Below are 23,504 nucleotides of genomic sequence, written 5' to 3' on the forward strand. Positions count from 1 at the left end.
CATGGTCTCTAACGTGATCTTGTCGGTTTCCAGCTTTGTCTTTCTTAGTAATTCCAGTTAAAATCTTCTTCGTTTACACGTCATTTGTCTGTCAGCACCCCAGCCTAGGGTGCAGATTTCAAATATGGCAGACCCAAGTCTTCGCCACTCAGCCATGCTGCTCTTCGGAGTGAATGTGCCCAAACCATGTGATTTAGTTATTGTGCCAGACCGGCGAGGGGTCCTGTCCCCACCTGCCTTATAACGTCGAGTGCCTTAACGCTGTGCTGCCATGGCTCAGAGCCCTGACACCAGGAGCCAGCCCACAAGCAGAACGGTTTCACTGGGCTGCCATCAGCCCAGTTCCTCCTTGCGGGATGACCTCAGCAATTTCTTCCAGTCCTAAGTCCCCCCGAATCTGTCTCCTCACGTTCTTAACTACCAGACACTTGGAATTTTCCCTTCTGGTTCGGCACCCCCGAAGGAGTGAAACCTGCCCCAATTATCAGCTCACTCTGGGGAACACAGTTTGCACACCAGAGACCTGCCTGTGGTAAAAATAAATGGAGGTATATTTAATAGAAAAAATCACAGAATGGAAGATGAACTCGTCGGGGAAGCAAACATTTACAAGTTACACAGGAAATAAACAGAGAGATGCAATCTCAGGCTTTCACACATCTGTGTTAGCTCAGTTCCCTTTTCTGTAAGTTACTTCGTGCCTCTGGCCAGTTTCCCAGCATGCCTTCTGTCTTGGAGGGGAGTCTAGCATTCCAACATAGCTGGTGTCCTCAGGTTCTGGATAAAAATTCTCAAACCCAAGCCTGTATTTAAAAGTTTTTTCTCTTCTTTCCCCCTCTCCCCCATCCCCTTTCTCCTGGCATAAAGACTTATGATTATTGGAGGGGGCAAACTCCCTTCTTTCTCTGTTTTCCAAGACCTGGGTTTGATTTTCTTATCAATGTCTTTCCATGAACGTTAATGGTCCAATATTGTGTTTTTTCTGGCTGGACAAGGGCTGGGTATTGTGTAAACAACTAGCCTGGGAGGTGCCCCCCCTCAGCCTGATTACTTCACCCCCTTTTGTGAGGCAATGCTGTAGTCACACCACAGTTACAGTTAAAAATCTCTAGATATGCAGATATCCATAGCCATCACCTGTATGCATATCTCCTACTGACCATCTAGTTCGGAGCATGACAAGCTTTCATAAAACGCCGAACTCGACATATTTATACACAATCACATGGTATAAGCCAGTTGATTCAATTGTTTGTTCTTTGGGGTTCAGAACCCCTCTTTTCCCCTTAGGGTGTTTAGACCCTGGTTGTCACAGTTATCCTGTCTCTAGCCACTAGACAGACTCCCTTCTCAGACCCAAGGATTCATAGATTCACATTTAAAGCCAGAAGGGACCATCGAGTCTTGATTTCTTGTATAGCATAAACCAGAAAACCTCACCCAGTGAATCCAGCAATCTAGCCCATTAGTAAGAGACAGAGTTTAGAATTTCTAATCTCCAACATCCTACTGCTATTTACATAGAGAGAGAGAGAGAGAGAGGTCGTAACCCCCCCACCCCCCAGCAAAGTCCTCTAGACTCACAGGCTGGTTCCTAGGTAGTAGTGGGGATGGGAAGTTTCAAGCCCTGCTGATGACCTATCTTGGGGGTTCCTCAGAGCTGTACATGATAGAATTATTTCTCCAGTTTTCTTCTTTTTTTAAAAAACGGTTTATCTAATGCTCAGTGCCGCTCCTACTGCTAAAATGAACAGGCCAGTGGTGTAAGCAGACTCCCAAAAGGAGGAACTGCAGGTACTGAACCCAGTTGAACCAGCTGGGTAAGCACGTGTGAGCCACAGGGTGCTGGAGCCCAGGGCTCAGCTGAGACTGGGGGAGTTGCATAATTCCACCCAGGGAGGCAATGGCCTGATGCCTGAGGGGCCCCCGAACTGAGGCCAGGGAGGGGAGCAGTGAACCATGAGCACCATCCTTTCACCTCCAACTCCTAACCCATCCTGGCTGCAGGGATAGTCAGCGCATACTGCTGATGTCGGTACAGTGTTCAGAGTTGCTTTGCATTTCACCTCCTACTGGTAATTACTGGTTCTAGCCTGGTGGCCTCCTAAGAGGGCAGCGTGCTGAATTCACTCCCTGAACCAGTAGAGCAGTGTCAGGAAGAAGGTCTCCAGTCCTGCCCTCTGTTCCTCTCCCCACGCCTGGCTGATTCAAGGAGCAAGGCTGGCCATCTCTGGGCACTGGTAGGGAACTCAGGAGAAGAGGGGTTTTCTCCCCAAGCTAGTACATAATAAGAAGCTGGTGGTTTGCAGGCTCTGCTGTGCCTGTAACTGATGCATGTTGAAACTTAGATTTCTTCAGCACTGTGTTCAACTCAGCTGGAATTGCTTCAGATCTGCTGCTCCCGTTGTGATTAATGGTGCTCTTGTTTTCTATCCAAAGACCTTGAAACCTTCATTTAGTCAAAGCTCATGCTAAAATAAATTTGTTAGTCTTTAAGGTGCCACAAGTACTCCTGTTTTTTTTAGGCTGCAGGTAGTGCTTGGGCATTGCTGCACCTTGATGGAGCGTGGCTGAGAGTGTTCTGAAATCTGGATCCTTTAAAAACCTCCCCAGACAGCTTTGCATCTTGTAGACGACAGCCCTTGTTGGAGTGGGTATTCGGTTCCTTTTATGCTTGGGATCGGCTGAGTGAGATGCAGACATCAGTGGTCTAGGCTGCCGGAGACTTTAATCCCAGGCACTTCCCTAGCGTTTCTGTGTAGAGCTGGGACAGAAAATGAAGCTGTTAATCGGCCACACGTTAGATACCTAGAGACAGGTTGGGGACAACACCTCACTCCCTTGAACGATCTTTTCCTTCAATTTTAAGCACAAATGGGTTTCCCTTGTGCTGCTGCTGCTGTTGCCTTGTCTCACAATCATCATATCAGGCCATGAAGTGCAAGAATGGTTTTGGCGGCTCTCGCAGGGACCTTGCTAACTGAAAGGACATTGTTGGTTGCTTTTTAATGTATCTTTTGTGAAACCCTCCCTTCCTTTCTTCTGCTCCCGATTATTTTTCCTTCTTTGTCTTTGGATCTAGCTGTGGTTCTGGCCAGGGCCGCCTGAGCCATTTTGCTTGTCTCTGTCTATGCTAGGGGTGTCAGACTCATGCGCTGAAGAGGGCTCAATTCCCTGCTAACTTATGGTCTGTAGGGTTGCCAACTGTCTAATTGCACAAACCCAAAGCCATTGCCCCGCCCCTTCCCCAAGGCCACGCCCCTTCCTGCCCCTTCTACAAGGCCCCACCCCCACTCACTCCAGCCCCTCTCCCTCCCTCCATCAATCGCTCTCTCCCACCCTCATTCACTTTCACCGGGCTGGGGCAGGGAGTTGGGGTGTGGGAGGGGGTGCAGGCTCTGGGCTTGGGGGTGGGGCCGAGGGGTTTGGAGTGTGGGAGGGGGCTCTGGGGCAGGGGATTGGGGTGTAGGAGAGGGTGCAGGCTCTGGGTTTGGGGGTGGGGCCGAGGGGTTGGGAGTGTGGGTGGGGGCTCTGGGGCAGGGGGTTGGGGTGTAGGAGAGGGTGCAGGCTCTGGGTTTGGGGGTGGGGCCGAGGGGTTTGGAGTGTGGGAGGGGGCTCTGGGCTGAGCCTGGGGCAGGGGGTTGGGGTGTAGGAGGGGGTTGGGCTCTGGGAGGGAGTTTGGGTGTGGGAGGAGGTGAGGGGGGCGGCACTTACCTCGGGCGGCTCCCCAATGCGACCAGCACATCCCTCTAGCAGAGGCTCCTAGGTGAAGGGGCCAGTGGTCTCTGTGCACTGCCCCTGCATGTAGACTCCAACCCCGCAGCTCCCATTGGCTGCAGTTCCCGGCCAATGGGAGATGTGGAGTCGGCACTCAAGGCGGGGGTAGCACGCGGAGACCCCCTTGCTCCCCCTCCAGGGACCGCAGATACGTGCTGGCTGCTTCTGGGAGCGGGACCAGGGCAGGGAGGGATCCTGCCTTAGCCCTGCTGCGCCACCGGACTTTTAGCACCTAAAATCTCCCAGTTTGGCATCAGTAGCCTCCGGGAGATAGGACCTGATTCTGGGAGACTCCCGGCGAAACCAGGAGGGTTGGCAACCCTAACGGTCTGTGAGGCACTGTATGAATTCAGGATTGCTCCCCCCTCAGTCCACAGAGGACACCCCTGAGTCTGTCCCTCCCAGTTCCAACATGAGATTTGCACAAAGATCCAGGGAGGATACAGTCTCTGGAGTAAACTTCGTTACTTATTATTCAGCACTTTATTGTCCTACTCAGCATCGCTCAGTGGTGGAGTATCCTGCCCATTTGGTCCTCGATGTCTTAGCTGTTTGCTTTTCCTTTGCCATCCTCCTCTCTGTTTCTCTCCCCATTTCCTGGCTGTGTCTCCTCTGCGTCCACTTCCATTCAGCAACTCCTAATCCACCCCGCTCCATACCAGGGGCTTCCCCCCTCCTCGCTTCCCCAGGGCCTCGCTAAAATGATCAGCAATTAGTGAAGGCTGATCGTCAAGTGTCTTCATTAGGCTCTAGCATTAACACTCCAGTGAGATTAATGGAAGGGCCGAAGAGTTCGTGCCTCTTAAGAGTTCTTGTTCCAGGTTTTCCACAGGCTCAGTCAGACATCACTGTGTTGGGGACTCCCAGGTCACATGAGGAAGCTCTGCTTTGCAGGAGGACTAGAAGTACATGCAGACCTGATGCTTTAGCCCCGGCCTGCACATTAGGACCATGACATGCTGATATTTTTGCTCAGGGAACCTACTTCTGTGCTAGTGAGCAGCTGTCTCTCCTGGCTGCATCTCCTCTGCCTTGAAAGACCCAGGGTTAGCTACTTATAAGGCACATGCATCTTTGACACCTTTTGGTTTCTTTGATACGGTCTGTTTTTCTTATAGCCTGTTAAAAGCTTGAAAATAAAACTTTCCCCCCTCACCGACTGTCTTTTCCCAGTGCTGACCAGCCTGGTTTTGTTATCGTGTGTCGAACGGGGCAGAAATGGACAGGCCTGTTTAAGCACCTCACTTGGTGTGATGCCATTTATTCTCTATATGTTGTTTGGGCACCAGCGCTGTACGTAGTGGGTTACTGCAAACTGCCGCTCTGCAGGTATTCAGTGGAGGACACAGCAGTGGCATTGGGATGTTTTGTTTTAGTGCTTTGTCAGAATGGACTTTAAATAAACACCTTCAGTGCAACAAAATTGTTGATGCAACAATAAGGTTGCGATGTTATGCGCACCCAGGTTAGAAAATTAAAAATTACATTTCCTTCAGCAGGCATAAACTAGCCCCTTGTGCATTGTAAAAAATGCTTTGTATTACTGCATAGGGTGAAGACTTAAAGGTGCCCTACAGTGGGGAGGGAATTGTTGTCCATTTTTTCTTCTCTGTGCTTTTTTCTGCAAGTATTTTACATGGTAAATGTAGGTCTTGGCTAACCTGCTTTTGCCAGAAGACTAGGGATAATTGGAGAACTAGCACGGTCCTCCCAGAGAGCAAGGGAATGAAATCTGGGCACTTCAAATGCTTTTCATTCATTTAGCCGGCGCTATCTAATAGAATAATATAAGTAAACAATGGGGAAGAGTGATGTCTTTGTTAAAGATCCAGCAGCCTGTCAACTAAGAGCAAGGTCCCTGTCCAGTTGTCTGGTCCTACAAGGAGACATCCCGCACAGACAGGGAGGTTAAGACTCGGGCGTCCTGATATTTCCAGAGCAGATACAAACTTAAAAAAATCAAACCCCAACCAACCCCAACTCCCTTTCAGGGCTTCTCTACTCATTGTAAAGAAGCAAAATGGTCCTGAACCCAAATTGTGTTCTCCTTTGCAGATTACCCGTCAGAGAACAAAATAAGGGGTGTTTTCAAAAATCCTTTTTCTTCTCTGCCAGCTCCATGGGACTCAATCATGCAATTTTTACTTATCACCCCTTTGAATGGAAGCCCTGTCTGAGTAAGGACGGCAGGATTGGGCCCGCAGGGAGGAAGAGCCGAAAGGAAAGGGAAATGCAATATATTTCAATTTCATTTTGCTTATGGTCTTTCATACAAACTGTCTTTCCAGGTGCTCTGCCAGCTACAACATTAAATAGAAATGCCAGGCGGGGAGCAATTAAAAGGGGCTGTCGCTGGAGAGTAAGTCCGTGTTCAGCACAGCTTTGAAATGAGACGGAGAGGCAGTTCTGGCCCTCCCATGGATGCTGACACAGGATCCACGCTGCACGTCTGATGTCAGCATTGCTGGCAGTGATGGGACCGGCTGGGTAGAGAGCTGTACGTGAAAGAGATATCAAGTGGGACCGGAGGAAAGGAGGCCAAGCGGATAAAAGAGATCAGAAAGGGAGGGCAGGGAGCTGGCAGCAGTTCATTTACATTTGCAGTGGTGATACTGAATGCACTGGTGTGTATGTTTCTTTAGCACCTAGGGCACCTGGCTGGGTTTTTTTTCCTGCTTATTGGCAGTCTGCTGGGAACAGCAGAATCCCTTAATGGTGCAAGGAAATGACTTAAGTGACCGAGGCAGTGTAAGGTTCCCTGTGCCCATGTGCTAGGCCTCCACATGGCTCTGGAGGGAGGGAGCACCTTTAGGATGCAGCTAGTTCTGTTCCTATCACAGTCAAGTGGTTTGAACTCTTTCTGGGCTGGGTTGTCTCAACGATTTTTATGTCCATGGGGAATTCTCCATAAAAATAGATAGGAAATCTGGCCCTTGGGGACGCCAATAGCTCAGTATGATGGCTGTCGTTTTAAAAACCCCCCAAAAGGTAATATTGGGACTCAGTTGAGAGTCTCAGCTTCTTTCTTCAGTAGCGAAAACGAGACCAAAGTTATTCTTTGCTACAGCATGTGGATAAAAGTGAAATCTGCCTGTAGTAGCCGTCAGAGCAAGGAGATCTAACACATGGCCACAAGCTGTCCTGCGCCGGCTTGATGTGTTTGTGACCCACTGTAGCCATCCCAGGTTTCTCTCCAGCCTCAAAGCATGCACTGCCTCGCCCAGTCCTCTTCCAGGAGATGTGTTTTCTTAACAGAGGTTAGCAAACAAACAGAAAAAAACAGACTTTTAACTCATTCCTTAGCCCTGGGCTTCAGGGCCACCCCTCCCCGGGGTCTCTGGCATACCTGCTCCTGGCAGGTTCCCAGTTTCAGTCAGCTCTGAGGCCCTGGCTTCCCCTTCCCAGGGTGCAGTCTGTCTCAGTCCATCTCCCCCTCTGACTGCCCGCCAGCAGCCCTTTATAAGTGTAGCTGGATTGGATTCACCTGCTCTGGTCAGGGACACTGGGCTTGGTCTATCCACAGGGACCAGCTACCCTGTGACATCCACACGACACATTCAGACTGTACATAATCTAAGCTTTTACTTCTTAAAAATCAGTGTCTAGCCCTTGTGGTTGCAAAGAAAACCTTCCATATGTGAACCAAAGGTAATCAATGCAGAGAGGTTTTACTGCATGTGCAGATACGTTGAAATAATGCCTGAGATGTGGACACCTCCCCCTGCCCCACTAATGTCATTGGCATGTCCACAATGACACTTCAGTGTTGACATGAACAATTTCATTGCGGATCGTTTCCATGGATGGAATGGAGAAAAGAGTGCAAATTCAGCCTGGTAGCCATCAGAGGAACAGCCTCCCCCTAAGAGGAGTGAGGGCAAACCACCTAACCAGCTTGAAGATGAATCTTGATAAGTTACAGATGGGGTTATCTGACGGGGCTTCCTATGAGAGCAGGGACTGGACTGGTGATTGCTGGCAGGATAGTATTGTGACTTTTTAACGCTTGGCATCCAGGGCAGAGCTCAGAGCACTGGGTGTGATCGTGAGGGTGTCCAGCAGCAGAATGGGTTGGTTCTTGTTGCAGGCTGAAATACAAACTCTGTCGTGTTTTATTCTTGTGCCTGGCAATGCTAATGATCGCTCGGCATGAACAGTGTCAAGATTTAAAGAGCCTGTTTCAAAGGAGCCCAGGGGAGTATTTTTCAAGGGTTGTGTGTTACCAGGCCTTGTTTCTACAGAGATGCCTTCCTCTCCCATTACTGTCTGTGAAACAAGGAAGCAGCATTGATGGATAGACCCGTTAGCTCTGCAGCCTTCTCCCCGAGTGATGTCTAAAAAGACTAGGCTGGCTAGAGAGGGAAAAGATTCTCCTGTCTAGGATCTCATCCATTTATTCTGCTAGGAGAGAGGTGGACAAAGTGCAGGACACAAACTTGGGCAATGGAGTCTATGCCCATCCCACGTCTTATAAGGTACAGAAGAATGAGAATAACACAAGGAGTCATGATATCTTGGGTGCTGTTCCCCATTCTGCCACTGACTTACTGGATAGTCTCAGGGGCTCTCATTTAGCCCCTGAGAGCCTGCCTTAATTTCCCCATCTTGTAAAATGAGGATACCATGAACCTTCCTCCCAAGGGATTGGTGAGGTTTAATCAGATAGTCTTGGGAAGTGTGATATATGTGTTATTAATATGGGAAGTGGCCCAGGAAGGCTGATCCCAGCATGCCCTGCTCCCTCTTGATCTTCACACTTTCAGTGATGCTATTGGAGAGCTAGGGAAGCTCCCGGGTGAACAGCTATTTCCTTTCCATTGAATAGAGGGGAGCTGAAAGGAACTGGCGGTCCCAGGCCAGATGGTTCTCACTGGAGTCTGAGTCCTGTCTCTAGTGATGTTGGTGTTATGTATTGCTCCACTGTATGGCCTGCAAATTGCCTTCTCTTCACCATGTCCAGGGAAAATGGGGTATCCCCAGAAGTTGAATGGATGGGCAGCTGGCATAAGTTAGAGCAGCCTTAAGTCTGTTCTTACTTGTGCTGGGGTCTGGCCTGACACAAATCAGCCCTAGATTAAGGGAGCACAAAGACCTTTTCCTTCTCCACTCTTCAATTGCACATAACAGGCAGACTGGGAAGCTGGGCAAATACTTCGCTGTGCTTTGATGGGGGGGTCACATCGCAGAGCGGCTGGGAAGCTGGGCTGGTACCTCCCTGGGCAGCGAACGGGTGGTGTCGGGGGCCATGGGTCTTGGACCCAGGTCCACGGGACTCATAGGAGCAATACGCTCCAATCTGCTACCTGCTAACAGCTGCTAAGACAGCAGCTGAACCTCAGCAGAGGACTCCAGTCCTGGCACCAGACTGGCAGAATGCTGGGGGTCCCGATTGGTCCACAGCTTCTGTATAAACCCAGCACAGGAACAGGAAGTTGTCCATACAGCTGGGATCTGCTTGGCTCTGGGAGAATGTGTTGCTTGTGCTCCTGCTCCCCTGGCTTGGCTCCCTTGTATCCCAACCTGGCCTGACTCTGGTTGTCATTAAGAACGTAAGATTGGCCACACTGTGTCAGACCAAAGGTCCATCTAGCCCAGTATCCTGTCTTCCCACAGTGGCCAATGCCAGGTGCCCCAGAGGGAATGAACAGAACAGGTAACTGTCAAGTGATTCATTCTCTGTGGCCCATCCCCAGCTTCTGGCAAACGGAAACCACAGTTCTGTTGTTCAGCTCTCAGGTTTGTCTCCTGATTCTGATCTCTTGGTAGCCTGCCTCCAGGCACTCGATTCTCGGTTTGTCCTCTGACCTCCTGGTATCCGACCTGGCCTGACTCTCCTAACTCCTGCTTTGACCACTAGCTCAGACCACTCATGTCCTGATTGTGACAGGTGGTCATGTCACAGGCAGCCTGGGGAATGGGCCCAGTACCTCCCTGTGCAGTGCCCGGCTCCTTCCTGCTGTGTGATGGTAAATGGACAGACACGGTCTCTTGTGCTAATCCCTGCTGTTGTGTTCTGTTTAGCTGAAGAAGATTGGTGGTGGTGGTTTCGGTGAGATTTATGAGGCAATGGATCTTCTAACCCGTGAGAATGTGGCCCTGAAAGTGGAGTCAGCCCAGCAGCCCAAGCAGGTCCTCAAGATGGAGGTGGCTGTCCTGAAGAAGCTGCAAGGTAAGATGGAAATGAGCTGGTAACCAACTGATCTCTTCTCCAGCGAGTGTGTGTGATCTTACAATTGCCCTGCCATGGCCAGGGTTGGAGGCCAAGTTGGCTCGGAGTCTCTCTAACCTTCTCCTTCGGCCTAGCTTAGAGTGTGTTTGTGACATTCAGCTTTTCAGCACAGAGCTCTGTTGTGCTCTGCATAGCGTTGGGCTTCCAGAGTCTGAGACCTCTTCCACTCGGCTTATCCAGAGCACCTGGGAGAACATTTCCTCCAGGTCTCTGGAATCCAGACGTGTCACTGAGGTTTCTTTATGGGCATTTCATGAAGCTATACCCGAGGTGAGCAGGCTCAGGTGTGGCAGGGTGGGTTAGGGTGAACCGCAAGTCCAAAGTAATGATTATAAATCAGCTTATATACCTGGTCCAAAACAGAGTAATGCACGAGCATTACATTCTACATTGTGTCACACGCTTTACGATTGGCTTACTGATTTTATGAACCAATCCCTGCATAGATCATGAGCTGTCCATACGCTGCAAGATGTGCTAGTTAGCAAAGCTGCAAGCTGGTCACACGTGACTCTTCTGCTTACTTGTTATTTACTAGCTACAGATGATTTATAAGGCCACTTGTGAATTCATGTTTTGTGCATTGTTAAGCGCTGTTTCCTTACTTCTGTTTTCTTCCACTGTTCACGCAAGGCCTGCATATCCACTCCTTTTTTTCCTTTTGTAGTACAGCAGTGTTGGTTACTAACTGCACAACCATTAAAAGTACACTGACTGTCTGAACTACAGGGTGGAGGCTTCCTACTCTTCGTAGCCCACACAGGGTTAACTGCTCCTGCAATGGTGCCTACCTCATGATACTGTTTGGTTATGAGCTGGGTGATGGGTATCAACGGTTCCAAAGTGTCTTACTAACCCCTGGGTTTAGTTCTTCTGTTCCCTAAGCCAAATGAATTACAAGTCTGTTACTGTATATAGCACATGCAGTAGCCTTGACTACCTAACTAGTACGAACAGGGATTTTAAGATCCAGGAATACTGCTTTTAAATAGGGTGACCAGATGTCCCATTTTTAAAGGGACAGTCCCGAGTTTAAGCCCTCCTGCAGGTGTCCCGACTTTTTCTTAAAAACAGGCCAATTGGGCAGTATTTTCTGTCTCCCCTCCATCGGTACTGACGGATCCTGCTCTGGCTGGATCCCTGCTCGCCAGCCAGCCAGCCACCCACCAGCGGTCAGCGCTGGGCGGTCCAGTGGCCGGCGATGAGGGTGGGTGTGTAAGGCTGGTGGTGGGGTGAAGATGCAGCATGTAGGGGAAGCTGCTCCCCCTGCTTGTCTCTCAGTGCAGCCCTCGGTGTGTGCTGGCTCTCGGCCAGCAGGGCCCCACTCCCTGTCCCGTTTCCGGCTGGTGATGGCTGATGAGTGCGGGTAGGTGCCACGCACTGGTCATTTACATGCTTCCTCTCTCACTGTCCTCACCCTGCTTTGCCCCTTCACCCTCCCTAGCCCTGCTGCTCCTCCATATCCCCCCCCCAGCGGGGCACATCCTGCTCCCAGCGCTGTGCAGAGAACCAGCCCCTGGTCGGAGCGCTCAGCTCACCAACAGCCTGGCCAGCAGGCTCCTTCCTTTCTTCCCCCACTGCCTCTGGCTGCGCCAGCACCCCCGCAAAGCCCAGGACCCTCTGCCCCGGGGGAGCCAAGCCCTGCATGTGCCAAAGCCCCGCACGGTACTGGGACAGGGAAGCCTTCCCGCCTCTCAGCTAATCTCTGCAGTGGCGGGAAGCGATTTCCAACCTGTTCATGCTACGAACCTGCAGCTTCACAGCAGCCCCCTGGGCAGGGGTTTAGCACCCTTTTCACCCCTCACCCGTTGTGTCGGGGTGAAGCATGGAGCTGCTCCGTCCCCTAGGCACCCTCCCCTGCTGAGCCACCTCTCTGGACGGGTTCACTGAAGTCCCTGCAGTCAGGGTCCCTGGGCCCCGGTGCACAATGCATCCGTAGGGCTTAACCCCTTCTTGCCCACGCTATAGCCAGGGGGACAGGAGGCGGCTGGGTTACATCAGTGGCCAGCAGCAGCCTAGAGGTGTTAACTGCCTTTCGACACTGTGCGGGCAAGAAGGGACAAACTGCTTCCAGCCACGGGGGACACGGGCCAGGTCATCCCTCCGCTGCCCCTCTCCACCGCGGCTGGAAGCAGCTCCCGTCCCTTCCCTCCCGCACAGTGCCGAAAGGCTGCTGCTGGCCACATTCTGGTGTGAACCCTGGCAGAAATCCGAGGAGGGGGGACATGTGACCCTGCGTGCCCCCCCATTTGTTGTCTCGGGAAGATGTGGCGTCAGGTACTGGGAGAGGTAGGTCCTTCCCAGGGGCCCAGCCAGGCATGGTGGGCGGAGAGCGCCAGGCAGGGAGGGGAAGGGAGGTCAGTCGGTCACACCCCTCCCCTCGTGTGAGAGAGGTTTGCAGGAGTGTGTGTGTGTGTGTGACCTCTCCCTGTGTGTGTGTGGGGAGGTCGAGTGTGCATGTCACCCCTCCCTGTGTGAACCCTAAAGCCTTAAAGATAAAAAGGCAAATAAAAAGAATCCAGCTACGCAGTATTTCTTTTTAACGGCGGCTCAGTCAACGTGATGTTAATTTGAACGTTTGTACTGCATAGTTTTGACTGATTGCTGTTGAACTCGCTTGAATATGAGTAATTGTACCAGGTGTCCTGTATTCAGCATAGGGAAATATGGTTACCCTACTTTTAAAGCAGCCTTCTACAGTTTTAACTTTCCCTATATTTTAGTTACTATATCCCCTAACAGTTTGTATATTGTGTTTTTATCTATCACCATAACAACTTCAGCACGTTCCCTGGGTCCATACCGGAAGTGGTCCCCATCAGCCACCATACAACACTTGCCATTCCCAGCATAGGTAGATTTTACTGCACCAACTTCCCATTATCTCAGCCATACTGTGCGATCTGTAGACTGTGCCCCGCAGAGTGAACCCACATGCTGGCGACCCTGTCTGTAAGACAGGACACCTCTTAGTGTCTCTCAGGTTCCAACAGCAGAACAAGGCTGGGGCTTTCCAGGCCTGGTCATTTGTTTGCAACAGTATTTGAGGAGGCAAAACAAACTCCTTCCGCACCACATGGGCTACAGTGACTTCACATTTAACTTCATGGTATTGGGTCTTTGTTCATTTCCTTATCCGGAACAAACTGGTGTCCTCTCTTTCGTACTACATATTGAACTATTCTGTGGCAATAAAACAGGGCAAGCTTTCTTGCTGCATATTACTTAAGGCTGGTCTTACTTTGTATAGCATTTATCCCCCATACTGCACTCTGGTGGAGCACAGTGATTCAATCCCGTACTTCCTTGAAAGCCATTACAATATCATGTATATGATATACAGCTGACAAAGCTTAATGAATTCTTGGTTTTGCTCGTTCAGTGGATGTGAGATGTTTGTGGCTATCTTCTGTCGAAATGCTTGGTCACATTCCCACAGCATCGTAGTGTCAGCTGGGTTTCAGAGTGACATGTCAGTTGGAAACAGTCCAGTTCTTGTGCCAGTCTTATTCAGTTTCTTTTGTTGTAGTCGCTGCTCCCCCTTGGACAGTTTACACCATTCTAAGGTAGACAGTGGTGTTCAGAAAGTCCTTTCAGCAGTTCTTAATCATATTGCCCCAACCGTCAGTGGGCACAATCCTTTAGGTAACTGCTAATTGGTAAAATTCAATAACACTGACACATAATGAAATTGAACATTTCTGTACAATATTTCCCCCGGTAGATTATAACCCTAAACGATGGACCTGTTTGCAGTCTAAGACACTTTAATCTGTTTTGTTTTGTTTGTTTTGACTTACAAAACTCTACCATATAGTTCTTGTGTTTATTCCCGTAGCGGCATCTATTTTACACCGCAGTTAAACAAGACTTTTGAATACAGTTTTCAACAGGAAATGTTGCCATGTTTGTGAATGGGCAGGGCATTAGTCGAAGTTGCTCCATTATCCATAATTAATAACCTGTTCAAAGAAAACAGGATTTGGGTGGCACTTTCCAACGGTGGTTGGGCTTCACTGATTTTCCTTGGCTCTGGGTTGGTTTCTCCTGTCAAAACACATAGGATTTGAATTAAGTACCACGTTCACACTTCTTTTCCCCCTTTCACTGTATACACTGCATGTTCCATAGGAATGCTTACTGCTTTCATAAGTAATTTCTATTTTTCACTTGCCATAACATTATATTAGCGATGTCAATTTAATTATATATACACCTCTACCGCGATATAACACTGTCCTCGGGAGCCAAAAAAATCTTACTGCATTATAGGTGAAACCGCGTTATATCGAACTTGCTTTGATCCACCGGAGCACGCAGCCCCGCCCCCCCGGAGCGCTGCTTTACCGCATTATATCTGAATTCGTGTTATATCAAGTCGCATTATATCGGGGTAGAGGTGTATCATATATTATTAATATTTTTCTGCCACTGTTTCAGCTGTTGCTTTATTACTGAAAAAGGGATCCAGCATCTATCCTTGTTCTGGCCACCCTTTGAGTCCCTATTTTCATGTACTGTTTGGCTACCCCTCTGATACTTAATTTATAGTTAACATTTATAACCAATTTTTTAAAAAATGTTTAATCATTATAAAAGCATTGAGGTGCCCAACGTGTTAATGACCAAAGTTAAGGCTGCCAGGAGATGTTGGCTGCTGCCCCAACAGAGTTTGGGTCAGCTTTGCAACTCTGAATGAAAGATTTGGCTAGATTTGTAGTGGAATCTTTTAAAAGCCAATTTATTTCATGCTTACGTTTTACATTTCCTTTTAAAACAGTTTTTTAAAAAATTCTGCAGTCCCTTGCTGTGCTGCAAACAGTTTGAGACCAAATAAATATTTTAAATTTGCTCAGCTTAGCCTTGCCAGCTGAGCTTCTGAACCTTCTTCTTTCCTAAAATGGTTTTACACGCCTGCTGTCTTCCCTTTGTAAATGGCAAATTATGAGCAGATGCCATCACATTTCTAAACTGCAATTTGATTTGTATATTTAAGCTTTGCACAGGCGAACTCTTTTCGCCTGGGCTCTGATAACTGCTGTATCCTAGCCACATTGTATTTTACAGCTGTTTTCATGCCCTTATTTTCCTTCTGTGTCTCAGCTGTCTGAGACGTTAGTAAGCTAATTGTAACACTTCCATTTTTTCTTTTCCGACTGGCAGTATTTCTGTTTTAACTTACTACGTGTTTCCCCCCTTTTTTCCCCTTACAATCTGTTGTTTGGGTTGATCAGCGCCCCTTGTGTTGCTCTAAATTATTTTTCTACACAACTGTACCCAGGTTACAGCCACACTAGTACACTCAGAAGCAGTGAAGCCATATAGAAATCCCTATTTCGTTTTTAGTCATTTTGATTAAATCGTCCATAGTCAAATGATCTTGTCTGTCTGCCTGCAGCAGTCATTTATACTTTATTATTTACAGACCATTACTTTGAGAAAAGGGTTCATTTTCCTTCAGAGTGGCTGTTAAAGGCTCCTGGGGACAAAAACATATCAGTAATCACCACCTGGCCCCCTTGTATCATTGACTGAGGGTTCCACCAGTCGTGACTATCCAGAGTTGTACTGACATAACTGGGTTTTATTATTAAACTTTTGAACACTTCTACTTTTAACACTTCTACTTCCACTTTGTAACACCTCCACAACCCCAACGGTTTAGTTCCCTCCGAGCTATGCAGTGTTAAATGGTGCAATCCCTCCTTTATAACTGCCCAGACCTTTTCCTTAAATCACTTACCTATCTCCCAAAGTGACACATTTCTCAGTGATTTTTCTTGCAGGCTTTGAGCTTACCTTTGTAGTTTTTTTGCACATATTCTTTAGCTACAATTGCTGCTCCTCCATGGTTGTCCATGGGTCTTATTCTTTAAAGCTCCAGTGACATTCAAGAGACCTTTGCTGTGTCCTGCCAGTAATTCTTTTCCATAGATATCTAAATTACCGCCCTCTATTTCTCTTAGGTTACGGAATTTTTCTTAGGAGAGAACATGTTTTTTTCCTTCTTATTTTTTTAAAACGTTGCTCCACTTACTGGAGTTCCATTTTTCCACCCGGTCCCAGTCTCCTGTCACTTTTCTGCCCTTGGATTTAATCCAACCCTCCAGCGAGGTACTGGCTTCCCCATACTTTAACCCTTTCAGTTCCATTTCCCTTACTGTGAGCCTTGCTGCCTAACACAAAGGGGTGCATTACCGGACAGGGAGATCCCAGGTTTACTCTGGACTCATCACTGACTCATTACCTGCTTTAGACAAGGGGATCCTGGGTTCTGGCACCAAAATGTTGGGATTCCCTCAGACCTTTTCCACTCGTCTTATCCAGAGTGCGTCGTCCAGTTCTGGGAGAACATTTCCTGCAGCTCTCTGGAATCCAGCACTCGGCTGGAATCTAGACTCGTCAATCCCTGTATAGATCATGAACTATCCCTATGCTACAGTATGTACTGGTCAGCAATGGTGCATCTGTGAGTTTATCATGCATGACCTTGCTTATCACTTATCTACTAGCTACGTATTATTTACAAGGCCACTTGTGAATTCACACTTTGTGCACTGTTAGTCTCTGTTTCCTTACTTCTGTTTTCTTCCATTGTTCATGCAAGGCCTGCACACGGGGTACGTCTACACAGCAGAGAAAAACCCACAGCTGGCCTGTGCCAGGCGGTTTGAGCTGCTGGACTATTTTCATTGCTGTGTAGACTTCTGAGCTCAGGCTGGAGCCTGGGCTCTGGGAGCCTCCCACCTCTCAAGGTCCTGGGTTCCAGCCCAAGCCCAGAAGTCTACACAGCAATGAAACAGCCCCGCAGCCCGAGCCCCACGAGCTCGGGTCGGTTGGCACAGGCCAGCTGTGATGTCTAGTTGCTGTATAGGCATAATCACAGTGGCCACTATCTTGCTCACTGAACTTGCACCCCTGGAAGATGAGCTGATTTTAGGCACTGACGGTTAACGTGCCCCAATAGGCTGTGAGAACAGCAGGGAAAGGGGTGAACCTGAGAGGTGGAGGAGGCGGGTGACCCTGATTACACAGTGAGGAATGAGGCCTAAGATGTCTGACCAAGATAGAGAGAGAAGACTGGGCTGCTGTCTCCCAAAGCGCCGGAGCAGTGGTGGGGATGACCAAACCCATGCTGAGGAGCGTAGGGAATTCCAGGTGCTGCTGAACGAAAAGTGACAGCACCCAGGGCAGAGGTAGGGGACTGGGCAGAGAACGGGTAACTGGCTGATGTCGGAGGCCTCAGAGGTGCGCGGCTTGGCTAGTGTGGAGGAGGGTTTTGGAGTCAGACTGCTGCAGCCTGCTCTGATGGCAGGTGACTGTCTGCATTATACTGAGTCCATTTAAAGAGATGGCGCCTCATTTAGACTAAGATTGCTTTACAGTGCTAGTCTGGCACGATAAACGAGGGGGTCAGGCCCAGCTTTGTAGGGGGGAAATTAGCAGAGTTTGTAAGTCAGAAGGGGCTGATAGGAGGTTTCTGTTAGCTCGGATACAGCCTCAGTTCCACTCTACACATTAAACTGGCAATGGAGTTGGCCCAGCAGGAGCCCCACGTCAGACTATCCCGTAGCCCTGTGGTTAGAGCACTCCCCCGGGAGCGGGGAAACCCCTGTTTAAATCCCTTCTCCCCCATCAGGCAGGGAACCTCGGTCTCTGACATCCCAGGTGAGGGCTCTACTTAGCTAAAAGTTATCAGGTGAGCACCCCCACCCCCTTCGGCCGGGTTTTGAGTAAGCATGATCAGAGGACACCAAGTGGATCTGGCCTCAAGGGTGAGATAGGTGCTCCTCCACCTGCCTTCCCTGGTTTGTGAATCGCAGTGGGGCTTAGGCAGGAGATAGGGGCCTGGATGCCTACCGGGAGGCAGCAGAGCGCGTGCCCAGAGGCAGGGGCAGAGGGAACTTTTACCCTGAACATTTAGGCACTGAGTGAACTTAGGGACCTACAGGGGTAGGTGGCAGCCAAGTGAGGGCCTTGGAGATCTCAGTGGCACCTAACCTGGGACTCAGGTGTCTAAGTCCCTTTGTGGAGCTGGGCCTCGGTGCTTAAGGAACTTGCAAGAGATCTCTCTATTCTGTGTCCGGTTCCAACAGGCTGTGCGTAACAGCAAGCGCTTCACGGTGCCCCGCCCAGCCTCTGCCCATGCCCAGCCCCTACGTCAGTCCACGGACCACACTCAGAACAGCTCACTCCTCTGTTAATGGAGTGCTTTAATGTCCTTGGGAAGGCAGGTCAGCTCAGCCCTCCACATCATGTCCCTGCCCCCGCACCTGGGCAGCGGTAGGAGGGCCGGGGCTGGGGAGTCCCTGTGGGAGTGTATTCTGGGAGAGGTGGTATCTTTGGCAGAGTCCACTCAGGATTGTGGAGACCCTCCGCTCCCAAGGCGGGCCCTGGGGCAGTGGAGAGCCGGAACGATGCTGCTAAGTGGCTGGGCTTCCAAGCTGGGGCAGAGGCAAAGTGCCTGGTGCACACACCCCTGTGCCCCTGGCAGCTCCCCCGAAGTCTGCTGGGTTTGAGAGCGGAGCTGTTGCCAAGTTGGCAGGAAGGGGAGCCGCCTGCCACTGCTCACCTCCGGACCGAACAATCCTAAGGAAAGACCTTGAAATGCCTTCCAGATCCCAGTCCCTCTCCCACAGCTTCTCCTGGGAGAAGGGCCGTCTGGCCTCTAGGTAACAAATACAACTGAACTCAGTGATCCCCAAAATAGAGAGAGTCCAGCCAGAGGAGACGCCACCCTGGGCCGCCAAGGGGAGTCTGAGTGATCATGTCAGGGGGATAAGCAAGCTTGGTAGCACCCATCCCAGGCTGGGTGAGGTCTGCCTACAGTCTGGTGGCATGGGCAAGGGTCTGAGATTTCAGTACAGTAAATGATAAGGAATTAAACCCTGAGTCCGATTCTGCCCTCAGTTATGCACTTGCAACGGCCCTAAAGCTAACAGGGAAGAGGTGACTATGTCTGGCCGGGGAGGCGGCTGCTACCACAGCGCAGCGGGGAGCAGTGTGGAAAGCAATCCATGTGAAAGAAAGCACGAGGGGCAAGCAACAGCCAGTGTGGTGTCATGAGGGACCGGGCAGGGGAAATGCCACTGCTGAAAAGGGGAAAGAAAGGAAGCAAACTGAGTAAAGAGCCAGTTAAGGCTTGAGAGGGAACAAGAAAGGTCAGTGAACGAGGCAGGCTGAAATGGCGCTGCCAGAGGGCTTACAAGGTCTAACAAGGGCTTTCACAGATACATCCGGGGGAGAATGCACTCTAGTAAACGAACAGGGGTGTGAAATTCCGCGGGGTAATGTGGCTGAAGAAAAGTAATCAAGAGATTTGGACAATTGTGAATGAATGAAGAGGCTGTGATTGAGTTATTGATGCAAAGCAGGGAGGGAAATCCTTGAATACTCGTGTGGCACAGATAGTCATTTCTGAGAGTTATGTGAAGGGGTGGGGGACAGGAAGGGGCTAAGTTGTAGGGGGTTGGTGGACTGTTTTAGAAAGATTTTAGATTGTGCCTTAGCGATGCAAAGTGTTACTGTCCTGGGGTCAGGCTCTGCTGCTTCTCCCAGTGTCCATAGTGACGCCTGGCCAGACGAGAGGCAGTCCATCAGCTGGCAGCAGTGGAGAGGGCAGGAGGGTGTGGCAGAGGGCCTGAGAGGGATGGGGTAGAGGCTGGCAACATGGAGCTGGTGAGAGCCCAATGGGGAGAGGAGGAAGCAGGCTCAGGATTTGTTAATCGATATACACAAGGAGTTGTTGAAGGGAAGGCAGTAGAGGTGGCTGTCTAGGATGGATACGGTGTTGTAGCTGGGATGCCGCGCTGCCAGCTACATGGTGGTTCTTGGGGAGGCTTCTGCACATTCCCACTAATAGGCGGTGTCCTGTAGCCCCTTCAATGCCTACACGCTCCCCCTCACAGCCTCTCGCTCTCCAGACACAAGGGTGTGAGAGGGGCCTGGCGGCAGTGCGCAGCCCCGGCGCAGCTCTCCCGTTTTATCAGCACTCTCTAGTGCCCGTATCTGTACCTGCACAGTCACGGGGAAGGTTCCAGTGGAGTCGGTGATGTTAGTGCATTCCTCAGGACTCTCGGTGCTGTTGCCGGGATCCCGTAGCCCATCTGCCTGACTCCGAGCAGGGGGCTGTCTGTGAGGAGGTCACACCCTCTACTTTGCCTGCCTAGGGGAAGCACAGTTCTCTCCATAGGGCCTTGCCCCAAGGCCAGGCGGAGCAGACAGAATCTCCTATAGGCACCACTCCTACAGGAGGAGACCTACTGGCCCTTGAGTTTTGAGGGAAGGCCTTTGTGGGAACCATAAGGCCCTGTCCTTGGCTCTCAGCCCCTCTTTAGGGGGCCAGGGGAAAGGCTCTTCTGCCCAAACTGACACCTACTTCTTGATCTGGAACCAGGACCCGGGGTGAGGCAAGTTCCCCCTTTGGGTCAGTTCTGCTCGAGATAGAAGCACTGTGGGTCAGAACTCAGGGCTCCTCAGTGCAGGCAGCAGCCTCTCCTGGTCCTGACAGCAGTAGAAGCCAGGCCTGGGTGCGACGCTCCAGTGCCAAAGGGTCCCACAGCATCTCGAGATTCCAGGACCATGATGGATGCGGCAGGGCTACCACCAGGCTTCATGGCCCTCTGACTGCTGGTAGCATGTTCAGTGCTCGGATCCAAGGAGAAACGTTGGAGCCTGGCTGTGACCGTCCAGCACCAGTGTCTCCTTGGACTCTCTCCACCTCTCCTAGACATGGGGGATCTCTGGTTCCAGGCTCTGTCCAGCCTGGTCTGACCTCCTTCCCCCCTCCCTGCCTAACCTGAGTGGCACCCTCTTCAGAGCTGGATTTTTCCCCTTTGTTGTGGCTCTGGGGGTTGTCTGAGCTGGCCTCAACACCATCTGGAACAGATTTTGAAGCTCATCCACTCTGACAGCCCATCTCCTAGATCCACTGGGCCTTACAAGGCCCACCAACTGTTCCATCTAGAGGGAATTCCCCATGGCATTCCTGGCGGGGTTGCATCTGCCTGTTCCCTTGGATTTACTTAGGCATCACTCAGACTGTACAAGGAGGGTGAGAGCCATTCATCTGCTTCCCCCAGTCCTTCAGAGGAGGTGCCTTCTCAATCTCCTGCTCGACTTGCAGCCTCCCAGGCAGCCTGACTTTGTGCAGCCTGCTGAGATAGTGAGTGTGGATCTCCATACAGACGGTGATGCTGTGGCTTCTCCCACCTCACCCACAGAGTAGTGCAGGGTCCCCCATGGCTGCCTGGGACCTGGCAGCAGAGCAGCAGCCAGTGGCAGTATCGCTGCACTGAAGCAAAGGAGGGTAGACACAGAGATGATACACAATAGTAAATGAAAGTAAAAACCAGCTTGCCTAAGAAGCAGAAGGGTGCCCATCGGGAGATCAGCAAGGGGCCTTGCACGTCTGTGGCATTGTCTTCCATCTTCTGCACTCCTTGTCATGTGTGCAAGCAAATCTTACTACTGACATGGGTGACTGCAAGTTGACCCAGGGTTGGAAGGTCAGTCTTCATGCGAATTCATCCCCATTCCCTGGCAGATGTGCTGTATAGCCTGGGTGGTGCCTTTCTCCTCCTCCCTGTCTTCACTTAGTACCATAAACCACTGTAGCACTGTGACAGAGTACACCCCTGTGTTCACTTCCTCACACTACTGTAATAATCTTTGTACAGATTATGCCTTGTAAGGCAACATTTGAAAACTCACAATTGGCTGGTCAGTATCGTCCTGGTAAAATATGTGCAGCAACATTATGTGGGAAGTTATAAGATTCCCTTGCATGGTCTTATTAGCACATGTTCCAAGTCCCACGGCCCTGCCCAAACAGAGGTTGGCAAACAGGTCTGTCCTAAACAAAGGAAGGTGTGTTCTGCTTAATTTGCATTTAAGCAGTAAACAGAGTCCTCAAGCAGGAAGGGAAGACAAAGGAAGTGCAAACAGGTAAAAAACCAGCAGGGAACATCCTTCCATGTAGACTCTTTGGCGCCTGGGTCTCAGCTGGAAATGTTTTTCAGGAGAGGGACTGAAACTGTAAAAAGGAGGGACAAACACCCCAAGACACCCCCCTCTCTCTCCCTGCCCATCACATTCACTGCACTTGAAGAGACGAAGGAAGCAGCCACTGGACTCAGGGAGGGGTCTGGCCTAAAGAATCTAATGTAATTTGTCAAGTTAGGCATCAGTAAATGTTTTATCTTTATTTTTCTTGTAATCAGTTCTGGCTTTTACGCCTCATTACTTGTGCTCATTTCAAATCTCTCTCTTTGTAGCTAATAAACTTGTTTCCGTGTTTTATCTAATCCAGTGTTTTCACGTTAAAGTGTCTGGGTAACTCTGTTTGGGGTAGCAAGGTGTTACCATATTATTCCTTTAAAGGAAAAACAGAGTTAGTATCTCCCTACTGCCCAGGAGAGAGCTGGGCAGTACAGGGCATATGCTCCTGGGGGAAAATCTGGGACTGGGAGTGTTTGGGGTCATTTTTAAGGCTGGTAAGAGCCAAGGTGTGGCTGGCTGGCGGCAGCACACAGAGACTCCCTAGCTGGGAGTGACTTACCGGTTGGAGGCTGTTTGTGAGCAGTGAGGCATTGTAAAGGGTACCCCAGGTTACAGGGCAGGGTTGACACAGCTACTCATTAGTCTGGATTGTACCTCAGTATGGCACAGGCATGTGTATTGCTTTACAGGACCAGGCTTCTGCCCGGCGAAGATGAGTCGGTGTCAGACCCAGGTGGCCATCAGCCGTGGGTAGGGGAGGGCATGGGGAAGTCCGGAGTTGCAAAGGGAAGGGTCACCTCTTGTGCTCCCCTTGCTAGTTCCCTTCCTCCCGCGTGCACATAGCCTGGCTCTGGGGAGTGGGTCAGGGTGAGTTCCCTGCCCCTGGACTGGGGAATGGTCCCAGCGAAGCTGCCCTCCAGAGTTTGCGATGGGCATGTTTAACGAAGGAAAGGAAGGAGCAGAGTTTTCTTTTTCTCATTTGTCAGGAAGGCCCCTGTGAGTGCGAGAGGAGTTGACTTTCCTCGTTTCCTGAACTTCTGCGCCTGCTTTGGAATGCTGGCAGAGGGAGACAGGGCTGCTCGGTGTCAAGATACTTGGCTGGCACTTTCCAGAGCAGATGGGACACTTACAAAATGGCAGCGTTTGTTATGGAAAGTTACAGTACTGAGTCCCTTGGGGCATTCCTGCAGGGGCAGAGTTAAGGTTGTTTGTGGGGGGTACGTGAGAAGCCTTACCTTAACTCTGTTTCCTGACTTTGTTAAATGTCTGGGGTTTGTTGTTGCTCTGTTTAGGGTTTGCACATGTCTTGAGTACCTGTGCTTGAATCTGACCCTGGTGGTAGCAATCTTCACTTCACTTTAGCTGTGTGCCATGTGTAACCCCAATGGATTTATCCCCTTTGCCCTTCTCTGTGCTCCTGCGGGGAGGAGCTGCTGTAAACTGTTGGATCAAGCACTATGCTGAATGCTGAGCCGTTGCTGGGTGGGGCCCTGCTGCA

The 23,504-nt window shown here is 50.3% G+C and overlaps 1 protein-coding gene across 3 annotated transcripts in view; it reads left to right on the plus strand.

Moving 5' to 3' along the window:
* TTBK1 (tau tubulin kinase 1) overlaps window positions 1-23,504 on the plus strand; it is a 158,981-nt gene that overhangs the window by 56,980 nt on the left and 78,497 nt on the right. For all 3 annotated transcript variants that reach the window (XM_039530539.1, XM_039530540.1, XM_039530541.1), the window contains exon 3: window positions 9,799-9,946. In XM_039530539.1, the coding sequence (XP_039386473.1) occupies window positions 9,799-9,946 (148 nt within the window). The remainder of the gene's footprint in view (window positions 1-9,798; window positions 9,947-23,504) is intronic.

The sequence above is a fragment of the Mauremys reevesii genome, linkage group 3, assembly GCF_016161935.1.
Source record: "Mauremys reevesii isolate NIE-2019 linkage group 3, ASM1616193v1, whole genome shotgun sequence".
NCBI lineage: Eukaryota > Metazoa > Chordata > Testudines > Geoemydidae > Mauremys > Mauremys reevesii.